This window comes from Ranitomeya imitator, chromosome 4 (genome assembly GCF_032444005.1).
Source record: "Ranitomeya imitator isolate aRanImi1 chromosome 4, aRanImi1.pri, whole genome shotgun sequence".
NCBI lineage: Eukaryota > Metazoa > Chordata > Amphibia > Anura > Dendrobatidae > Ranitomeya > Ranitomeya imitator.
In genome coordinates, this window is record NC_091285.1 from 658,717,051 (window position 1) to 658,738,360 (window position 21,310).

At 45.6% G+C, this 21,310-nt stretch overlaps 1 protein-coding gene and 1 non-coding gene across 2 annotated transcripts in view; both read left to right on the plus strand.

The window, feature by feature from the left end:
* The window catches only part of ATP13A1 (ATPase 13A1), a 46,915-nt gene that overhangs the window by 14,939 nt on the left and 10,666 nt on the right, over positions 1 to 21,310 (plus strand). The window contains exons 11-18 of the mRNA XM_069767059.1: positions 9,144 to 9,281; positions 9,368 to 9,488; positions 10,660 to 10,817; positions 10,894 to 11,069; positions 13,151 to 13,261; positions 14,478 to 14,603; positions 17,416 to 17,527; positions 19,723 to 19,922. Of these exons, the coding sequence (XP_069623160.1) occupies positions 9,144 to 9,281; positions 9,368 to 9,488; positions 10,660 to 10,817; positions 10,894 to 11,069; positions 13,151 to 13,261; positions 14,478 to 14,603; positions 17,416 to 17,527; positions 19,723 to 19,922 (1,142 nt within the window). The remainder of the gene's footprint in view (positions 1 to 9,143; positions 9,282 to 9,367; positions 9,489 to 10,659; positions 10,818 to 10,893; positions 11,070 to 13,150; positions 13,262 to 14,477; positions 14,604 to 17,415; positions 17,528 to 19,722; positions 19,923 to 21,310) is intronic.
* Positions 6,218 to 6,290, plus strand: TRNAK-CUU (transfer RNA lysine (anticodon CUU)). The gene has a single exon. It is a non-coding gene; the product is annotated as a tRNA-Lys (tRNA).

A 21,310-nucleotide genomic window follows, 5' to 3' on the forward strand; every position in this document is an offset into this window, starting at 1 on the left:
GGAAGCGGTCCCCTATGCTCAGTTCCACTCTCGTCCCCTCCAGCTGGCCCTTCTGTCTGCCTGGGACAGGAACCCACTTTCCCTGGATCGTCCGTTTCGCCTCTCGCCCAGGGTGAAACAGTCTCTCTTGGTGGACGCTGTCCATCTCCATTCTGCGCGGGAGGTCATTTCTCCCTCCCCGCTGGCAGGTGATCTCCACCGACGCCAGCCTCCAAGGTTGGGGGGCGGTTTTCCTCCACCTCACGGCCCAGGGCCGCTGGACTGCTCAGGAGGCGTGGCTCCCAATCAACCTCTTGGAAATCAGAGCCATCTTCCTAGCCCTCTTCCGCTGGGATTCTCTCCTTTAAGGGAAACCGGTCCGCATTCAGTCGGACAATGCCACAGCCGTGGCTTACATAAACCATCAGGGAGTGACTCGCAGCAGGCAAGTCATGGCGGAAGTGGCAAAAATTCTGCGATGGGCGGAGGGTCACGTTCCCTCTCTGTCAGCCGTCCACATCCCAGGAGTGGACAATTGGGAAGCCGACTTTCTGAGTCGTCAGGGCATCGTGGCGGCGAGTGGTCTCTTCTTCCCGCAGTCTTCAGCCAGTTTTGCCAGCGGTGGGGCGTTCCAGACGTCGACTTGATGGCTTCCGGGGCAAACTACAAGGTTCCCCAGTACGTCTTCAGATCTCGGGATCCGATGTCTGTCGGATGCGACGCTCTCGTGATCTCGTGGACCCAGTTCCAGATGCCCAATCTGTTTCCACCCCTCCCCTTGATCCCAAGGGTCGTAAAAAAGATCAAGACAGAAGGGGTTCCCGTGCTCTTAGTAGCTCCAGATTGGCCTCGCAGGGCCTGGTATGCGGAACTGGTGAACATGCTATCGGACGTTCCGGATCGTCCGGACCTTCTTTCGCAGGGCCCCCTCTTCCACCCGAATTCTCGGTCTCTGAATTTAACGTTATGGCCGTTGAGGCCGCGGTCCTGAAGGACGCGGGTTTTTCTCATAGCGTCATCCAGACTATGATAAGGGCGAGAAAACCGGCTTCCTCACGTATTTACCACAGGTGTTGGAAGGCTTTTTTTCCTGTGGTGTCAGGACAACAATCTGTTTCCTATGACCTTTTCCCTTCCATCCCTTCTCAGTTTCCTTCAAGCGGGTCTAGATTCGGGTCTTTCCCTTAGCATCTTGAAGGGTCAGATTTCTGCTCTGTCCATTCTTTTTCAAAGAGACCTGGCCTCTCTGCCTCAGGTGCGGACCTTCATCCAGCGGGTCGCTCATATAGCTCCACCTTATCGTCCTCCTGTCGAGCCTTGGGACCTCTACCTCGTTTTGGACGTCCTCCAGCGTACGCCCTTTGAACCGATTCAGGACATTTCCTTCTCGCTTCTATCCGGGAAGGTAGCATCACCTCCATTAGAAGAGTGTCGGAGCTGGCGGCATTATCCTCTCGTTCTCCCTTTCTAGTCCTGCATCAGGACAAAGTGGTTCTTCATCCGGTTCCTTCCTTTCTACCAAAGGTGGTTTCGGCTTTTCACATCAATGAGGACATTGTCCTCCCTTCCTTTGTGCCCTTCCCCGGTTCATCCCTTGGAGAAATCTCTTCACAAGTTGGATGTGGTCAGGGCTATCCGAATTTATCTTGCCAGAACTGCCTCCTTTCGTCAGGCCGATTTTTCTGTTCGTCGTCTCGGAAGGGCGTCGAAAGTGGCTCCCCGCCTCCAAGTCCACAACTGCTCGTTGGATACGTTGGGCGGTTCTGGAGGCATACCGTGTTCAAGACAATCGGCCTCCGTCGGGGGTGAAGGCTCACTCTACCCGGGCTGTGGGAGCTTCCTGGGCAGTTCGTCACCAAGCATCGGCCTCGCAGGTTTGCAAGGCCGCAACGTGGTCATCTATTCACACCTTTGTCAAATTCTACAAGGTGCATACTCAGGCTTCTGCGGACGCGAGCCTGGGTAGGAGGATACTGCAGGCGGCGGTTTCTGACCGGCGAACTAACTCCTCTTTTTTGCAGAATATCCCGCCCTAGGGACTGCTTTTGGACGCCCCATGGTTACCTGTGTCCCCCAATGAGGCGAGAAAGAAAGAGGGATTTTTGGTTCTTACCGTAAAATCTTTCTTGGAGCCTTCATTGGGGGACACAGCACCCTCCCTTGAAGTTGTACCGTGTTGGCCAACGTGCTGTTGTTGTGGGTTGGTACATAGGTTGAGTTTTATATTACCTGTTTCTACTACTGCTTTTGTACCAACTGAGTTGCCTGGTGCCTGTCGGAGGGTGTATACTGCCGGGGAGGAGTTACTTCTTCTTTATTTGCATAGTGTCAGCCTCCTAGTGACAGCAGCATACACCCATGGTTACCTGTGTCCCCCAATGAAGGCTCCAAGAAAGAGATTTTACGGTAAGAACCAAAAATCCCTCTTTTCTTAACTTACAGTGTCGGCAAAAAAAAATCTTTACAAGTTCAATGAAACCACAAAATCTTAATATTCAAGTGGATTCAAGTGTTTTATTGTGGATATTTTATTACAATTAGTATTTTGTCATGTCACCCTTACATTTTATCACCATCTGCAGTCGTTTAGGCATGGATTCAGCAACGCTGGCTAAGTATGTGGAGTCCATGTTTACCCACAGTGTCTTCAGCACCTGTATATTTTGGGTCATACCGTGACACGGTACTCGGACGACGCATGACCTTTGAGCCTCCACTGACCACCCTGAAAGTGCTCTCATCACTAAACATCACTTTCTTCCACTCTTCAGATGTCCAATCTTGATATTTCTTACAAAAGGCAAGCCTGTTCTTCTTCATTGCTGCTGTGAGCAGGGGCTTCTTTGCGGCACGGCAACTTGGTAGACCCAGGTCCTTCTGCAGGCGGTGACGAATTGTCCTAGTTGCGATGTTCTGGAGGAGCACAGGGTACTTGTTTTTTAGTTCAACGGCAGTTATAGAAGGTTGTGACATCACTTCATGCTTCAGAAGCTTATCAGTCCTTGGTGAAGAACTTCTTAGGTGCACCAGAGCCTGACTTCCTCTGCGGTACCATCCCAGGAGGCAATGATGCCGCCGACCGCTTCAGTTGATAAATTGCTTCTCTTGACACTCCCAGATCTCTAGCTACAGCAATCACTGAATCCCCCTTCTCGAGCAGAGTCAAGGCACGGGATTTCTCTTCCATTTTAAGCTTCTTTTGACCCATTGTGGGAGATAATAAAAAACTGAGGGAGATAATAAAAGACTGCCTAATACAAAACTGGCTGGGCTGCACATAACAACCAATCAGAGTGCAGCTTTCGCTTTACCAGAGAAGTGAAAACTGAGCGTTGATTGGTTGATATTTGCAACAAAGCCAGCTTTAATATTAGACAGTTTTTATTCTCTCCCCCATTGTGTACACTTTTAAAAAGTGAAATTATGATGTGGATTTTACATGTAAAGGTTTTGGAGGCTCCAAGAAACAGATTTTACGGTAAGCAAAATCCTGTTTTTGCTGCGCAAGCGTAAAGAATTTTTTTGCCGGCACTGTATATATGCAATATTTGTAAATTTTATTTTCCCATATCCTATATATTTTTGTTTATATTTTAAGTTTATTTTATTTTTTTTACAAAATGTGTGAATTTATAAAATTCCCCCTTCGCTTTAATGTAACATCAAAATTAATGCTGTTTTTACATATACATCCATGTAATTAGTACTTTTTGCTTAAAAAATTGCCTCTGTAGTCTTTGGTCTGTCTGGTATTGCAGTTCCTCACAACTTGGCAATTTACCACCAATGGGTAATAATAATTTGTGGATTCCAACCCCTGGGATTGTGGCATACCGATGCACCACCATGGCAGATGGGGGGCTTAAGTAGGAGATTGTGATTATTATATGCTGCTGTATTGCGGTGTATACACTGTGTTCCAAATTATTATGCAGATGACATTTTTCTCGGATTTTCCTAAATGGTCGGTGCAAATGACAGTCAGTCTAATAAAAATCATCACCCGTTGGAGTATACATCGAATTTTATTAAAGAAACCTCCCAATGATAACCGTATAATCTCCAAAATGAATAAAAACTCACAATGCAGTGTTCCAAATTATTAGGCACAGTAGAATTTCTATACATTTGATATGTTTTAAAGAACTGAAAATGCTCATTTGTGGAATTTGCAGCATTAGGAGGTCACATTCACTGATCAAAAAAGCTATTTAACTCCAAAACCTCCTAACAGGCCAAGTTACATAGGACCCCTTCTTTGGTATCACCTTCACAATTCTTGCATTCTTGAGTTTTTGGAGAGTTTCTGCTTGTATTTCTTTGCCTCCTAGAGCTGCTGTTTTGATGTGAACGGCCTCCCACCCTCATAGATCTTGTGCTGGATGATACTCCAATGGTTCTCTATAGGGTTGAGGTCAGGGGAAGATGGTGGCCGCACCATGAGTTTATCTCCTTTTATGCCCATAGCAGCCAATGACTCAGAGGTTTCTTTGCAGCATGAGATGGGGCATTGTCAGCATGAAGATGATTTTGCTCCTGAAGGCACGTTTCTGCTTTTAGACCATGGAAGAAAGTTGTCAGTCAGAAACTCTAAATACTTTGCAGAGGTCATTTTCACACCTTCAGGAAGGAACCATAAAGGGCCCTACAGCTGTTCCCTCATGATTCCGACCCAAAACATGACTCCTCCACCTCCTTGCTGATGTCGCAGCCTTGTTGCGACATGGTGGCCATCCACCAACCATCCACTACTCCATCCATCTGGACCATCCAGGGTTGCTCGAGACTCATCAGTAAACAAGACTGTTTGAAAATTAGTCTTCATGTATGTCTGGGCCCACTGCAACCGTTTCTGCTTGTGAACACTGTTTAGCGGTGGCCGAATAGTAGGTTTATGCACCACAGCAAGCCTTTGAAGGATCCTACACCTTGAGGTGATCCAACACCTTGAGGCACCAGCAGCTTCAAATAACAGTTTGCTGCTTTGTAATGGTATTTTGGCAGCTGCTCTCTTAATCCAATGAATTTGTCTGGCAGAAACCTTCCTCATTATGCCTTCATATGCATGAACTCTGTCTGTGCTCTGTTTCAGTCACAAATCTCTTCACAGTATGATGATCACAAAGTTTTTGTGAAATATCTAATTTTTTCATACCTTGTCCAAGGCATTGCACTATTTAACGCTTTTCAGCAGCAGAGAGATCCTTTTTATTTATCATATTGCTTGAAACCTGTGACCTGCTTAATAATGTGGAACATCATTTTAAGTAGTTTTCCTTTCATTAGAATCACCTGGAAAACTAATTATCACATGTGTTTAAGATTGATTTCAGTGATCCATTGAGCCCTGAGACACAATACCATCCACGAGTTTATTTGAAAAACAAAACAATTAAATCTTTGACACTTAAATCCAATTTGCATAATAATTTGGAACACAGTGTAGTACAAAGGATCAAATGACCACAGTTTCAAGGCCCCTATGGGAACTAAAAAATAAGCAAAAAGTTTGAATATTTTATTTTTAATAATAACTTACAGTATTTAATCCCTCCCGCCAACACCAACACTTTTTTTCCCAAAAATATGAAAAGTCAAAAAATAAAAAAATATATTCAATATGTGTAAAAATATAATTTTCCAATAGTTTACTACTACTTACAAAATGTGTGTATTTATATAATTTTTTATTTTTATTTTTGCACATTTCGACGTAATTTTATTTTTTGTTAAAAAGCAGAAAAATTCCATGTATGAAATTAGAAGACCACGGGGGTCTACTGTTTTTACCTTTTCTTTCTCCACGGACCGGGAATCAGAACAGGCGACTTTACTCCTCCGTCTCACCCACCCTGGATATGCTCTGTCATTCTGGAAGCCTATCGGGCCAAGGCCGAAGCCCACCGCACATCAGTAGTGGGGGGCTTCCTGCGTGGCATCAAAATGGTTAGGAGCAGCGTTCGATCTGAGCTGTTTCTGGCCACTGCTGTTAGACAGATGCCGGACGTGTAACGCAGCCAGCGTCTGCCACGTACTGTCTGAACCTGGCTTAGCTTGGAGCCGATCTGTTTGCAAAAACTCCAAGGGAACCTGGCCTAAAAGTTGAACCAACCATGGTTTCCTTACTGCGACACCAAATTACTGCTTTTGATCACTTTTGATTATGCAAGTGATTGACATGCTGTGATTGTCGTACTGTACTGACCTTCAGATTAGTTGGCACCAATAGTGGTCACCAGCCCGGCTAGCTCAGTCGGTAGAGCATGAGACTCTTAATCTCAGGGTCGTGGGTTCGAGCCCCACGTTGGGCGACATATTTTTCTGGGTGGAAATTTTGCCAGACATTCACACACGGTGTGCAGCAGAATCCGTATGTTGTAAAATGACACCGCTTGTGAATCCATCAATGCAAGTACAGGATTTGTTATTGTGTAGGCAGATATGATATATTTTTTCTGCTCTTTGGGAGCTTTCTACTTTGTGTAAAAGTTCTGATATGAAGGTGACGAATTTCTATGCTGACTAAACTTTAAATCAAGCTTTTTTTTTTTTTTTTGTTTTAACATCTCCTTTCAAACCAGCTTGATCCCACATATCCATATAATCTTCCCATTGTGCTGGTCCCTACTGGCAAAAGTGAAAAATTATAGTTTATGTATATTAGACATGACAATTATCAAAAAAAAAACGTACAAGAATTGTATTTAAAAATTGTCTCTTCAATGAGGACCTAACACTTGCCATAAATAGAAATAAAAATAAAATATATATAAATATGTATTGTTTAGCACAAAAAAAAAGCATGAACTGCACCTGCAAAAATCATACCTTGATCTAAAGCGGCGAGGCAAAATATATAGAACTAAACATGAGGTACTAAGGCTACGTTCACATTTGCGTTGTTGGGCGATGCATCGGCGACGCAACGCACAACACACGCAAAATGCAGCAAAACGCAGCGTTTTGTGACACATGCGTTCATTTTTATAGCGCAAAAAAAATGCAACTTGCTGCGTCCTCTGCGCCCTGACGCTTGCGCCAAAAAAACGCATGCGTCACAAAACGCAACACAACGCATGTCCATGGGCCCCCCATGTTAAATATAGGGGCGCGTGATGCATGCGTCGCCGCGGCTGCGCCCGACGCCCTGCAAATGTGAACGTAGCCTTAGTTTAACATTCTGATCAGTCGGTAGAGCATGAGACTCTTAAAGGGAACCTGTCACCCCGAAAATCGCGGGTGAGGTAAGCCCACCGGCATCAGGGGCTTATCTACAGCATTCTATAATGCTGTAGATAAGCCCCCGATGTTACCTGAAAGAGGAGAAAAAGACGTTATATTATACTCACCCAGGGGCGGTCCCACTGCTGGTCAGGTCGGATGGGCGTCTCTGGTCCGCTGCGGCGCCTCCCATTTTCTTTCCATGACGTCCTCTTCTGATCTTCAGCCACAGCTCCGGCGCAGGCGTACTTTGTCTGCCCTGTTGAGGGCAGAGCAAAGTACTGCATTGCGCAGGCGCCGGGCCTCTCTGACCTTTCCGGCGCCTACGCACTGCAGTACTTTGTTGTTCCCTCAACAGGGCAGACAAAGTACGCCGGAGCCGGAGCCGTGACTGAAGATCAGAAGAGGACGTCATGGAAAGAAGATGGGAGGCGCCGCAGCGGACCAGAGACACCCATCTGACCTGACCAGCAGCGGGACCGCCCCTGGGTGAGTATAATCTAACGTCTTTTTCTCATCTTTCAGGTAACATCGGGGGCTTATCTACAGCATTACAGAATGCTGTAGATAAGCCCCTGATGCCGGTGGGCTTACCTCACCCGCGATTTTCGGGGTGACAGGTTCCCTTTAATCTCAGGGTCGTGGGTTCGAGCCCCACGTTGGTTGACATTGAATTTTTCTTTAGATAATTTTTTAGTTTATTTTTTCTTTTACAAAATGTGTGAATTTCATAAAATTTCCTTTTTTTTCCCCCCTTCGCTACATTACTACATTAAGTAACATCAAAATTAATGTTTTTTACATATCCGTCAATGTAATTAGTACTTTTCTGCCTAAAAAAATTGCCCCTGTAGTCTTTGGTCTGTCTGGTAATGCAGTTCCTCACAACTTGGCAATTTACCACCAATGGGTAATAATAATTTGTGGATTCCAACCCCTGGGATTGTGGGATACCGATGCACCACCATGGCAGATGGGGGGCTTTAGTAGGAGATTGTGATTATTATATGCTGCTGTATTGCGGTGTACAGTACAAGGGATCAAATGACCGCAGTTTCAAGGCCCCTATGGGAACTAAAAAATAGGCAAAAAGTTTGAATATTTTATTTGTAATAATAACTTACAGTATTTAATCCCCCCCGCCAACACCAACACTTTTTTTCCCAAAAATATGAAAAGTCAAAAAATATATATTTTTAGATCGCCACCCCCGCAAATGTCCCCTTTAAAGAGAACCTAACACTTGCTATAAATATAATATAATATATTTTTTAACCTGGTATAAACGCCGCTGTTCTCCCGAATCCGGTGTTGTTGTTCTTTTGTTCCTGCCCCTCTCCGTTCCCGAGATGCGTCCCTCTCTTCTCTCTTTATAAATCGTAGTCCTTTTTAGCAAACTGGGTGCGGTTCTCAAGAATACTCTGTGGGTTTGTTCTTGAGAACCACACCCAGTTGTATGAAAATATAAAATTATCCCCTACAGTAAATTCTGTAAAGTAAAAAAAAAAATAGATAATTAAACATCAGAATTGCTGTTTTTGCCCCTTCAAAAAAAAAAAAAAAAAAGATCCATGCGTAGTATTTATCACAAAATAGTAACGACAAAAGCTACAGGTCCTTTTATCACTATTTTTAACCCTCTTTCATTTTTTTTCCTAATTTTTTCATATGGTAAAATTAATGGGGTTCAAAAACTAGAACTCTGACCAATTTTTGGGCACTTTAAAGAAAGGGAGGAAAAAAAAAACCCACAAGTTTAAAAAGGAAAATTATATGCAGGAAGGGGTTGACTAAGGCTAAGCTGCAATACTAGACAGAGGGGGAAGGTTAGTTTATTTTTTGTGATTCATAGGGGAACTTTCGATGCTGCTGTCAATGCTCCTAACTTTTCATGGTCTTTCCCTGCCCGGACCGCGACGCTGACCGCTGTGATCTCTATCCAGGTACTAAGGATCCCAGTCGGAATCGCTACAAGCTGTTCCTGGAGTGCACGCTCATCCTGACCTCGGTGGTCCCTCCGGAGCTCCCCATAGAGCTCTCCCTGGCAGTCAACACCTCGCTGATCGCTCTGGCCAAACTCTGTGAGTTTCGCCCTGGGCACCGACACCGTAACAATCAGCAGATTTATCAGTCCCAACCAATCCCACGTAACCTCTCGTCATTTCAGACGTGTACTGTACGGAGCCCTTCCGAATCCCCTTCGCCGGCAAGGTGGAGATCTGCTGCTTCGACAAGACCGGGACGTTGACCAGCGACAGCCTCGTAGTGCGGGGGGTGGCCGGACTCAAGTAAGTTCTTTAGCGTGGTCCACAAAAGATCTTCAAAGCTAACCCTTTACCAGGTCTCTACGTAATATGTAAGAGTACGTCCTGCATCAGGTTACCAGGCAGATGTTGGCTGTATCGTACAGCCAGCGTCTGCCTGTAACAGCAGTAACCTGCGCCAGCTCCAATCGCTGCTGATCAGCTTCTTAAATGCTGCTGTCAATCACTGACACGGACATTTAAATGGCGTAATTGCTGATGTGTGCTTGTCTCACCTTCCATCGCACCCCCATTACCCAATTTCAACATGCCCAAGGCGAAGGGTCTAATGAAGTCCCCACTGGTTGCCGTCTTGCCCTGCTGTGAAGCTCTGCCTGTGGCTCGTCTACATAAAGCGCCATTTTGAAGACATACGGCAATACTGTGGTATAATGAACAGACGATCCTAAGGGGACTAAACACAGTTAAGAAAAAAATAAAATTTTTGAATTTTTGTTGGTAAATGTAAATCACAAAAAAAAAAAAAAATAAAATCCCCAGAGTTGGAAATGTTCTAATTTATTTTATTTATTTACGGGATTTATTTATATTGATCAGGACATCTCTATAAAAATAATGCAAAAAAAAAAAAAAATGATCAGAATGTCCTACATATCCCAAAATGGTGTCATTAAAAGCCCCAAAATGGCTCAGTTGACAGAAAAAATAAAAAAATTACTTGTCCCAGAAAATGGCTGCATGAGCCAAATTATTAGAATTATTATTATTTTTTTGTTGTTTTTTTTTTACAAAGTTCAGATGTTTTTTTTAATCCCTTAAGTAAAAAAAACAAATAAATAAAATTAAGTTTAGCATTTTTGTAATTGTACTGACCTGGAGAATCATGTTGGCAGGATGTTTTCGTTTTGTTTGGTTTTTTTCACCATTTTGCCACATTTTTTTTCCCATTTTTCAGTACGTTTTTATGGTAAAAATATAAATGACAGAACTACAGTTTGTTCTCCTAAAACTAAGCCCCTATTCGCCTACGTGAATAAGAAAAATAACAAGTTTTGACTGTCAAAAAAAAAAAGGGGAGGAAAAAAAAGCGCGAAAGTAGTTAAAGGAGAAAATTGGGGTAAGCGTCTGGAGACTTGTCTCCGTCCTTGAGCATTGGGCTTTGGGGAGAGTGATGGCCGCTGTTCTCTGCCCGCAGAGATGGAAAGGACATAACGCCCATCTCGGACATCCCCATCGACACGCACCGAGTCGTGGCCACCTGTCACTCCCTGGTGCAGCTGGATGACGGCACGCTGGTGGGAGACCCTCTGGAGAAGGCCATGCTGACCGCGGTGGACTGGGCCCTCACCAAAGGTAAGCAGCGCGTCCTCCGTCAGCGGGGTCAGGAATGGTTTCTCTCTTGGCCTAAATCACTTTGCGCCACCAACAGATGAGAAGGTTTTCCCTCGCGGCATTAAGACCCAAGGCCTGAAAATCCACCAGCGATTCCACTTTGCCAGCTCGCTGAAGCGCATGTCTGTGCTGGCCTCGTACGAGCGGCCCGGGACCACCGATCTGTGCTGTGTGGCCACCGTAAAGGGAGCTCCTGAGACTCTGCACAAGATGGTGAGTGACCGGCACCCTCCTAAAGGGACTGCAAGAGATTAGTGGGGGGACTCTGCTGGTAGACCCCCCACATGGGGTAAAGCATCAGATATTGATGTCCACTGGCCTCTGAGGCTTGTTTACACTGATACTTCCTTTTCTTTGAGGAAAATTCTTCAGCAGGCTCATTATCATCAGAGGCAGGGTTACCACGATGGGTTACAACTCTGTGTACAGTAGCTAACACTATCCACAATTCACAATAGGCGATGTCACAGCTCACCTCCTCCTCCTGTACAATGACTGATAACACCTCCATATACAGCTGATAACACAGGATCCACCATTCACAATAGGTGATATCACAGCTCACCTCCTCCTCCTGTATAATGACTGATAACACCTCTATATACAGTAGATAACCCAGGATCCACCATTCACAATAGGTGATGTCACAGCTTACCTCCTCCTCCTGTACAATGACTGATAATACCTCTATATACAGTAGATAACACAGGATCCACCATTCACAATAGGTGATGTCCCAGCTCACCTCCTCCTCCTGTACAATGACTGATAACACCTCTATATAAAGTAGATAACACAGGATCCACCATTCACAATAGGTGATGTCACAGCTCACCTCCTCCTCCTGTACAATGACTGATAACACCTCCATATACAGCTGATAACACAGGATCCACCATTCACAATAGGTGATGTCACAGCTCACCTCCTCCTCCTGTATAATGACTGATAACACCTCTATATACAGTAGATAACCCAGGATCCACCATTCACAATAGGTGATGTCACAGCTCACCTCCTCCTGTACAATGACTGATAACACCTCTATATACAGTAGATAACACAGGATCCACCATTCACAATAGGTGATGTCACAGCTCACCTCCTCCTCCTGTACAATGACTGATAATACCTCTATATACAGTAGATAACACAGGATCCACCATTCACAATAGGTGATGTCACAGCTCACCTCCCCCTCCTGTACAATAACTGATAACACCTCTATATACAGTAGATAACACAGGATCCACCATTCACAATAGGTGATGTCCCAGCTCACCTCCTCCTCCTGTACAATGACTGATAACACCTCTATATAAAGTAGATAACACAGGATCCACCATTCACAATAGGTGATGTCCCAGCTCACCTCCTCCTCCTGTACAATGACTGATAACACCTCTATATACAGTAGATAACACAGGATCCACCATTCACAATAGGTGATGTCACAGCTCACCTCCCCCTCCTGTACAATGACTGATAACACCTCTATATACAGTAGATAACACAGGATACACCATTCACAATTAGTGATGTCACAGCTCACCTCCTCCTCCTGTACAATGACTGATTACACCTCTATATACAGTAGATAACACAGGATACACCATTCACAATTAGTGATGTCACAGCTCACCTCCTCCTCCTGTACAATGACTGATTACACCTCTATATACAGTAGATAACACAGGATACACCATTCACAATTAGTGATGTCACAGCTCACCTCCTCCTCCTGTACAATGACTGATTACACCTCTATACACAGTAGATAACACAGGATCCACCATTCATAATAGGTGATATCACAGCTCACCTCCTCCTCCTGTACAATGACTGATTACACCTCTATATACAGTAGATAACACAGGATCCACCATTCACCTCGCAATTTTGCCAAAGTTTTTTTTCTCATTTTATTCTTCGTCTTCATGTGGTAAAAATGACCCAATAACACGATTCTCCGGATCGGTGCGATTATGGCGACACCAAACACACCCCGGTCTTTTTTTATTTTCAGTATCTGTCGGTGGAGCTGCCTGGCTGGCGCTCACTGGGGGCTCGTTTTTTGCTACCATTTTGGAGTACACACATTTTGATTGCTTTTTTTGGGGGGGAGGGATTAAGATGACCGAAAAACTGTGTTTCTGGAGTGTAGATTTTATGGTATTAACCACAATCTCTCGGACCCTCAGCGATCAGGAAGTCCTCACCGCTCCCTCGCATACGTGATGACGTGTAGTTATGGTGTTTGGTGCAGTAAATAAGCCGCCGCCGTTGTTTTTCAGTTCTCTCATTGTCCGGAGTATTATAACCAAGTGCACACGGAGATCTCCAGAGAAGGGGCGCGGGTCCTCGCCCTGGGGTACAGAGAGCTCGGGCACCTCAGTCATCAGCAGGTAATGGCACAAACCACATGTGAGTCCTGGAAAAATGTGTATCGCATACAGCGGGGGTGGGGAGACTAAACACTATATGGAGAAAAGTATGTGCCCCCTCCACATTACACCACAGGGGCTTTTCTGGCCTCCCATTCATAGACATTACTATCGAGCCGGCCCCTTTACACATTATATTTCCATTTTTTGAAAGATTTTGGAGGCCTCGATGGGAATTTTTGAGCATTTCTGAGGTCAGACCCTGATGTTGCGGGGAGGCAGGTAGTCTCCTTTACTGGTGTTAGATGGGGCGGAGGTCCGGGCTGTGTGCAGCCGGTCAGGTTCTTCCTCCAACCTCCCCCCCTCCATGTCTGTATGGACCTCATGCACTGGGCACAGTCAAGGGGAACAGAAAAGGGTCTTCCGAAAACTGTTCCCACAAACCTGGAACCTACATTTATTGTCTTGTGCTGAAGTGTTACATTTTCCCTTCACTGGAACTAAGGCCCAATGCCGACCCCTGATAACAGTGCATAGGATTACCCTCCTCCACCATCTGTTACAGTGGGCACAATGCAGTCGGGGGGTAACGTTCTCCTGGAATCACCAAACCCAGACTCCTCCATCAGAAAAGTGCGATCCATCACTGCACAGAACATGTTTCCTCCAGAGTCCAGTGGTGGCGTCTTTACACCACTCCATCCGACGCTCGGCATTGTGCTTTGTGATGTACGGCTGAATGTAGCTGCTCGGCCATGAAACTCCCAGCGGGGGTGCAGTGTTTGCGCTAATGTTATTACCAGAGGCGGTCTATGCTCTGCCGTTAGTCAGCAGAGTGTTGGTGACCATTTTTTTCCCCTCTGTTCCTCAGCACTCTGCCCCCAACTCTGTAATGTTTCCAGGCCTCCACTTCATGGCTGAGTTGCTGTGGTTCCTTCCACTTAAGTCATATGTTAGCAAAGGCAGACAGCATTGTAGGGGGCCGATGTTGTATACTGGTGGGCCGAGGAGCCTGATGTTATACCCCAGAGGCAATGGGGCCAAATGTTATCCCCGGTGGGGGGGGGGGGATTGGCCTGAATGAGAAACCTGAATTCAATGATTGACGTGCAGCTCAGGGCTTTTTTCTTATATCGCAGGTTTTTAAAGGGACTTTACTGCTTTGTCCTACCGGCGACTCGTTTTATAGGATCCTTGATGAGTATGATGGATCCACTTTCCCTTCATCACTTTTTAGATTCGTGAAATCAAAAGGGAGACCCTGGAGTGTGATCTGAGGTTTGCCGGCTTCATCGTGGTGTCCTGTCCTCTGAAAGCAGACTCCAAAGCCGTCATCAAAGAGATCCAGACCGCATCGCACCATGTAAGTCACCGGTGGTGGTTTCAGGTGGAGCATGACGTTTAGGGGTTTGCTGCCATAATTGTCGGCCGTATGTCTAAGACATCTAATATTAGAAAAAAATTTTGACAGTTAGGATGATCAATGAGTGGAACAAGCTGCCACCAGAGGCGGTGAGTTCTCCTTCAATGGAAGTCTTCAAACAGAGGCTGGACAGACATCTGTCTTGGATGATTTAGTGAATCCTGCATTGATCAGGGGGTTGGACACGACGACCCAGGAGGTCCCTTCCAACTCTACCATTCTATGAATATGTCCGGAGGCAGCATGGCCGTCCCTCTTGTGTTTCTCCTGGGTTTTTCGTGTCTGTGGGAGATACAGGTGCTTCTCACTAAATTTAGAATATCATCAAAAAGTGAATTTATTTCAGTTCTTCAATACAAAAAGTGAAACTCATATATTTTATAGAGTCATTACAGAGTGATCTATTTCACGTGTTTATTTCTGTTAATGTTGATGATTATGGCTTACAGCCAATGAAAACCCCAAAGTCATTATCTCAGTAAATTAGAATAATTAACAAAACACCTGCCAAGGCTTCCTAAGCGTTTATAAAGGTCCCTTAAGGCCCCTTCACATTAAGCGACGCTGCAGCGATACCGACAACGATCCGGATCGCTGCAGCGTCGCTGTTTGGTCGCTGGAGAGCTGTCACACAGACAGCTCTCCAGCGACCAACGATGCCGGTAACCAGGGTAAACATCGGGTAACTAAGCGCAGGGCCGCGCTTAGTAACCCGATGTTTACCCTGGTTACCATCCTAAAAGTAAAAAAAACAAACACTACATACTTACCTACCGCTGTCTGTCCCCGGCGCTCTGCTTCTCTGCACTCCTCCTGTACTGGCTGTGAGCACAGCGGCCGGAAAGCAGAGCGGTGACGTCACCGCTCTGCTTTCCGGCTGACCGACGCTCACAGCCAGTACAGGAGGAGTGCAGAGCGCAGCGCTGGAGGACAGACAGCGGTAGGTAAGTATGTAGTGTTTGTGTTTGTTTACTTTTAGAATGGTAACCAGGGTAAACATCGGGTTACTAAGCGCGGCCCTGCGCTTAGTTACCCGATGTTTACCCTGGTTACCAGTGAAGACATCGCTGGATCGGCGTCACACACGCCGATCCAGCGATGTCTGCAGGGAGTCCAGCGACGAAATAAAGTCCTGGACTTTCTTCAGCGACCAACGATCTCCCAGCAGGGGCCTGATCGTTGGTCGCTGTCACACATAACGATTTTATTAACGATATCGTTGCTACGTCACAAAAAGCAACGATATCGTTAACAATATCGTTATGTGTGAAGGTACCTTTAGTCTAATTCAGTAGTTCCACAATCATGGGGAAGACTGCTGACTCCACAGATGTCCAGAAGGCAGTCATTGACACACTCCACAAGGAGGGGAAGCCACAAAAGGTCATTGCTAAAGAAGCCGGCTGTTCAGAGTGCTGAATCCAAGCATATTAATGGAAAGTTGAATGAAAGGAAAAAGTGTGGTAGAAAAAGGTGCACAAGCAACCGGGATAACCGCAGCCTTGAAAGGATTGTTCAGAAAAGGCCATTCAATAATTTGGGGGAGATTCACAAGGCGTGGACTGCTGCTGGAGTCATTGCTTCAAGAGCCGCCACACACAGATGTATCCAGGACATGGGCTACAAGTGTCACATTCCTTCTGTCAGGCCACTCATGGCCAATAGACAATGTCAGAAGCGTCTTACCTGGGCCAAGGAGTAAAAAAACTGGACTGTTGCTCAGTGGTCCCAGGTGGCGTTTTCAGATGAAAGTAAATCTTGCATTTCATTTGGAAATCAAGATCCCAGAGTCTGGAGGAAGAGTGGAGGCCACAATCCAAGCTGCTGAGGTCTAGTGTGAAGTTTCCACAATCAGTGATGGTTTGGGAAGCCATGTCATCTGCTGGTATAGGTCCACTGTGCTTTATCAAGACCAAAGTCAGCACAGCCGTCTACCAGGAAATTTTAGAGCACTTCATGCTTCCCTTTGCCAACAAGCTTTATGGAGATGGAAATTTAATTCTCCAGCAGGACTTGGCACCTGTCCACACTGCCAAAAGTACCAATACCTGGTGTAAAAACAACAGTATCACTGTGCTTGATTGGCAGCAAACTCGCCTGACCTTAACCCCATAGAGAATCTATGGAGTATTGTCAAGAGGAAGATGAGACACCAGACCCAACAATGCAGACGCACTGAAGGCTGCTATCAAAGCAACCTGGGCTTCCATAGCCCCTCAGCAGTGCCACATGTTGATCACCTCCACGCCACGCCGCATTGATGCAGTAATTGATGCAAAAGGAGCCCTGAGCAAGTATTGAGTGCATTTACTGATCATACATTTTAGTAAGCCAACATTTCGGATATTAAAATCATTTTTCAAGCCGGTGTTATGACGTATTCTAATTTACTGAGATAATGACTTTTGGGTTTTCATTGGCTGTAAGCCATAATCATCAACATTAACAGAAATAAACACGTGAAATAGATCACTCTGTGTGTTATGACTCTATAGAATATAGGAGTTTCACTATTTGTATTGAAGAACTGAAATAAATTAACCTTTTGATGATCTTCTAATTTAGTGAGAATCACCTGTAAGTGGCTCCGGAGGAGAATGGCAGAGGCATCCTGTAAAGAATCATCTATTTCCCAGTATATGGTGTTATTGACCTGGGTGTATTCCTACGCTCCGGCACCCATCGGATATATACGGTATGTGATAAGCTGCAAACACTGAGCAGCGGATTGACCGAATCTCCCTTTTTGCAGGTTGTGATGATAACTGGAGACAACCCTCTCACCGCCTGTCACGTGGCGCAGGAGCTCAGCTTCATCGTGAAGGAGGACACGCTCATCCTCCAGCCTAGTAATGACCCTAAAGGTCAGTGCCACGGCCACAATTCCTTCTATTATCTTCATTACTAAGAACATTATATTTTAGATCAGACTGTGCCTTTAATTTCTCCCTTTTCCGACAGAGAACGTGCTAGTATATTGGGTATGGGTGTATGGGGCGGGCTCAGGAGCTGAGCCTGGCCGGCCCAGCTGCGATACACAGCCAGGACTTGCCTTTAACCCCTTCACGACATGCGTTGTACTGGTACAGCGCATGTCATGTCCCCCGTTTGATGTGGGCTCCGGGGCTGAGCCCACATCTTCCCCGGACCATCTTATCTGTTTTGAACAGCAGACAAGTGCCTGGAACAGCCGCGAGTGGAATCGTGATCCGCCCACAGCTAATAACTCTTTAAATTCACAGCGTCATTTAACATGCACTTCCGGCAATCACGCCGGAAATCTGCCCATCGGTGACCCCTTCCCCCACACACACGATCGCAGGTCACCGATGGGTTGGCATGACAACCAGAGGTCTCCTTCAGACCCCTATAGTTGTCATGAGCGCCACCCGGTGGTCAGTGCTCATAGCAAGTCAACAATTCTGCTACATACAGGCGATATGATCATCGCCTGTATGTAGCAGTGCCGATCGGATTATGGCAGCTTTTGGCCTCCCATGGAGACTATTGAAGCATGGCAAAAGTAAAAAAAAAATGTTTTTAAAAATATATGAAAAAAAAAAAAAAATATATATATATATATATATATATATGTTCAAATCACTCCCCTTTTGCCCCATTCAAAGTAAAACAATAAGAAAAAACCTCAAACCTACACATATTTGGTATTGCCACGTTCAGAATCGCCCGATCTATCAATAAAAAAAAAAAGGATTAACCTGATTGCTAAAAAGCGTAGTCAAAACCCCAGAATTATGTTTTTTTTGGTCGCCGCAACATTGCATTAAAATGCAATAACGGGCGATCAAAAGAACGTATCTGCACCAAAATGGTATCATTAAAACTGTCAGCTCGGCTCGCAAAAAATAATCCCTCACCCGACCCGAAATCAGGAAAAATGGAGACGCTACGAGTATCGGAAAATGGCACTTTTTAAAAAAAAATTTAACAAACTTTGGATTTTTTTTTTATCACTTAATTAAAAAATAACCTAGACATGTTTGGTGTCTATGAACTCGTAATGACCTGGAGAATCATAATGGCAGGTTAGCATTTGTTGAACATGGTAAAAAAAATAAATCCCAAAAACAGTTGTGGAATTGCACTTTTTTTGCTCACCGCACTTGGAATTTTTTTCCTGTTTTTGAGTACATTATATGGTAAAACCAATGGTGTCGTTCAAAAGTACAACTCGTCCCACAAAAATCAAGCCCTCACATGGCCATAGTGACAGAGAAATAAAAAAGTTATATCTCTGGGAAGAAGGGGAAGAAAAACAGAAACGCAAAAACGAAAAAGGGGCTCCGTCTTGAAGGGGGCTAACCTAACTACTTAAAGGCCGCTGTCCATGTCTGTAGCATCTCAATGTATAATACAAGTGATCAAATGATTGCAGGCTCAAGTCCTGTAGAGGTATGGAAAACAAAAAGTGAAAGGAAAGAAAAAAAAATGTACAAAAACTAAATGTCTTGAACTCCTCCGCGTTTTCCCAATTAAAAAAAAAAAAAAAAAGAAAGAAATTAAAATAGATAAAAAATAAAAAAATTATATATATATATATATATATATATATATATATATATATATATATATATATATATACATACATACATATACACACATAAACAAGTAAATAGATAAAAATAGAAAGTAACGCACGCGGTAAATAGTGCGAAATAGAGACTGCAGAGTTGTCGGGTTTTATTTTATCATTGCATAAAAGGTAATATAAATGTCATATGCATTATATAACGGTGTTATCTGAGCATGCTCGGGTGCTAGCAGGGTCTTCGGCGTGCTTAATAAATATGTTTTAATCCCCGCAGCTGCATGTCTCGCTGTTAGACAGCCACAACACATGGAGGGACTGTCTAATAAACAGGCAATCCCTCCATGTGTTGTGGCTGTCGAACAGCCATGACACATGCAGCCGCAGGGACTGGAACATAATATGGAGCACGCTGAAGTCACTCGGTTAGCACCCGAGCATGCTCAGATAACCTCATCCCAGTACGTTCACTTGGCTCACTTTTCTAGATGTCTCGTTTCTCCTGCGTAGATGTCAACTGGAGGTGGCAATCCATCGATGGCGCAGTATCGCTGTCCGCGTTCCCCGATTCTGTGGCCGACTTCACTGAGAAGTATTACCTCTGCCTGACCGGGGAGGGCCTGTCCTACCTGCAGTCCACCCGGGCCAACCTGCTGGCCGCTCTCATCCCGCACACTCAGGTGTTCGCACGAGTGTCCCCCAAACAAAAGGTAGGTAGGACGCTGGACCGTGGCCGACGTCTCCATTTAGGAAAGCTCACTGTCAGATTAAGGAAAATTCTGCCTAAATTCAGCTTTTTACATCCATGAGATCGATCCCATCAGATGAAATATTAACATATTCGCACTCGAGCTGACAACATGGGCTACATGTTTTCTGGGAATTTTTGGTGGGAGGTGACCAGACGAAAAAAACAACATTATTGGTGTTTTTTTTTTCTTCTTTTTCCATGTTTGTCATGTAGACTATATAATTTTATATGTGGGAAGATCGTACTTTCTCTATCGCCTTTCATTGGGGGACACAGGAACCATGGGTGTATGCTGCTGCCACTAGGAGACTGACACTATGCAAATAAAAAAGTTAGCTCCTCCTCTGCAGTGTACACCCCACCGACAGGAAGTAGGATATTCAGTTTAGCTTAGTGTCAGTAGGAGGTGGACACGGGTCTTTCATTAGACCCTTATCTACCTCAATGTGCGTCGTTTCTTTTCAGGTTTCCGGAGGGATACAGGGTGAACAGTCACACCTGTACTCCCACAATACGGACTATGAGTACGGCGTGTACTGCCACCCCGTATCCTCATAGATCCCTCTCCAGGACCAAGATCCTAGCACACAAGCGTGCTCAGAAGTCCGGTCCTGGCTCCGTCCCCCACCCACTCGCCCACCAGAGCCTGTCGGTTGGAGGAGACGAGGTCGTCCACCAGCTCCCTGGACGTCTGATATCTTCCCCGGATTGAGGTTAGTCAGAACGGCGTGGGATATTTTAGGTGAGTATTCCACATACCCCCCCATGCTGTTCCGCCTGAGAGCCTCCACTAATCCGGGGTGGTCACTGGAGCAGTCCTAGTTCAGTGCTGCGCAGTTTTTCCCCAGGCTGCCTTGGCCTGGTTGGCGCCTTATTGGCCCCACGCGTGGCAGCCGCGCTACTTTGGTGGCCGCATCTCTGAGCCTGGCTTATAGGTAACCACGCTGCCTTTTTCCTGCTGCACTGTGTTCTGACGCTGCGCCGCGGCCGTGCAGCCAGCCGCGCCATTTCCTCCCCCGGCGCTGCCCCCTTTCTGGCAGCCGCACTGGCTTCCTCCTGCAGCCGCACTTCTTTTCTATCACAGCGTGGCTGCCTTGCAGGCAGCCGCGCCGCTTTTTTGTGGCCGCACTTTCTCTCCCGCAGCGGCGGCCTTGCAGGCAACAGCGCCGCCTTCTCCTGCGGCCGCGCTGCGCCTGTATTTGCAAGGTCACCGCACCGTTTTTTCCCGACGACCGCGTCCCTCCCCGGCGGCCGCCGGCCCCAAATTTAGGCCCCGGCTTCTTCTGGGGCCTACTTCCGGCGCCGCGTCTCCTCACTTCCTTTCCCTCAGGCGGGCTTTTCTCCCGC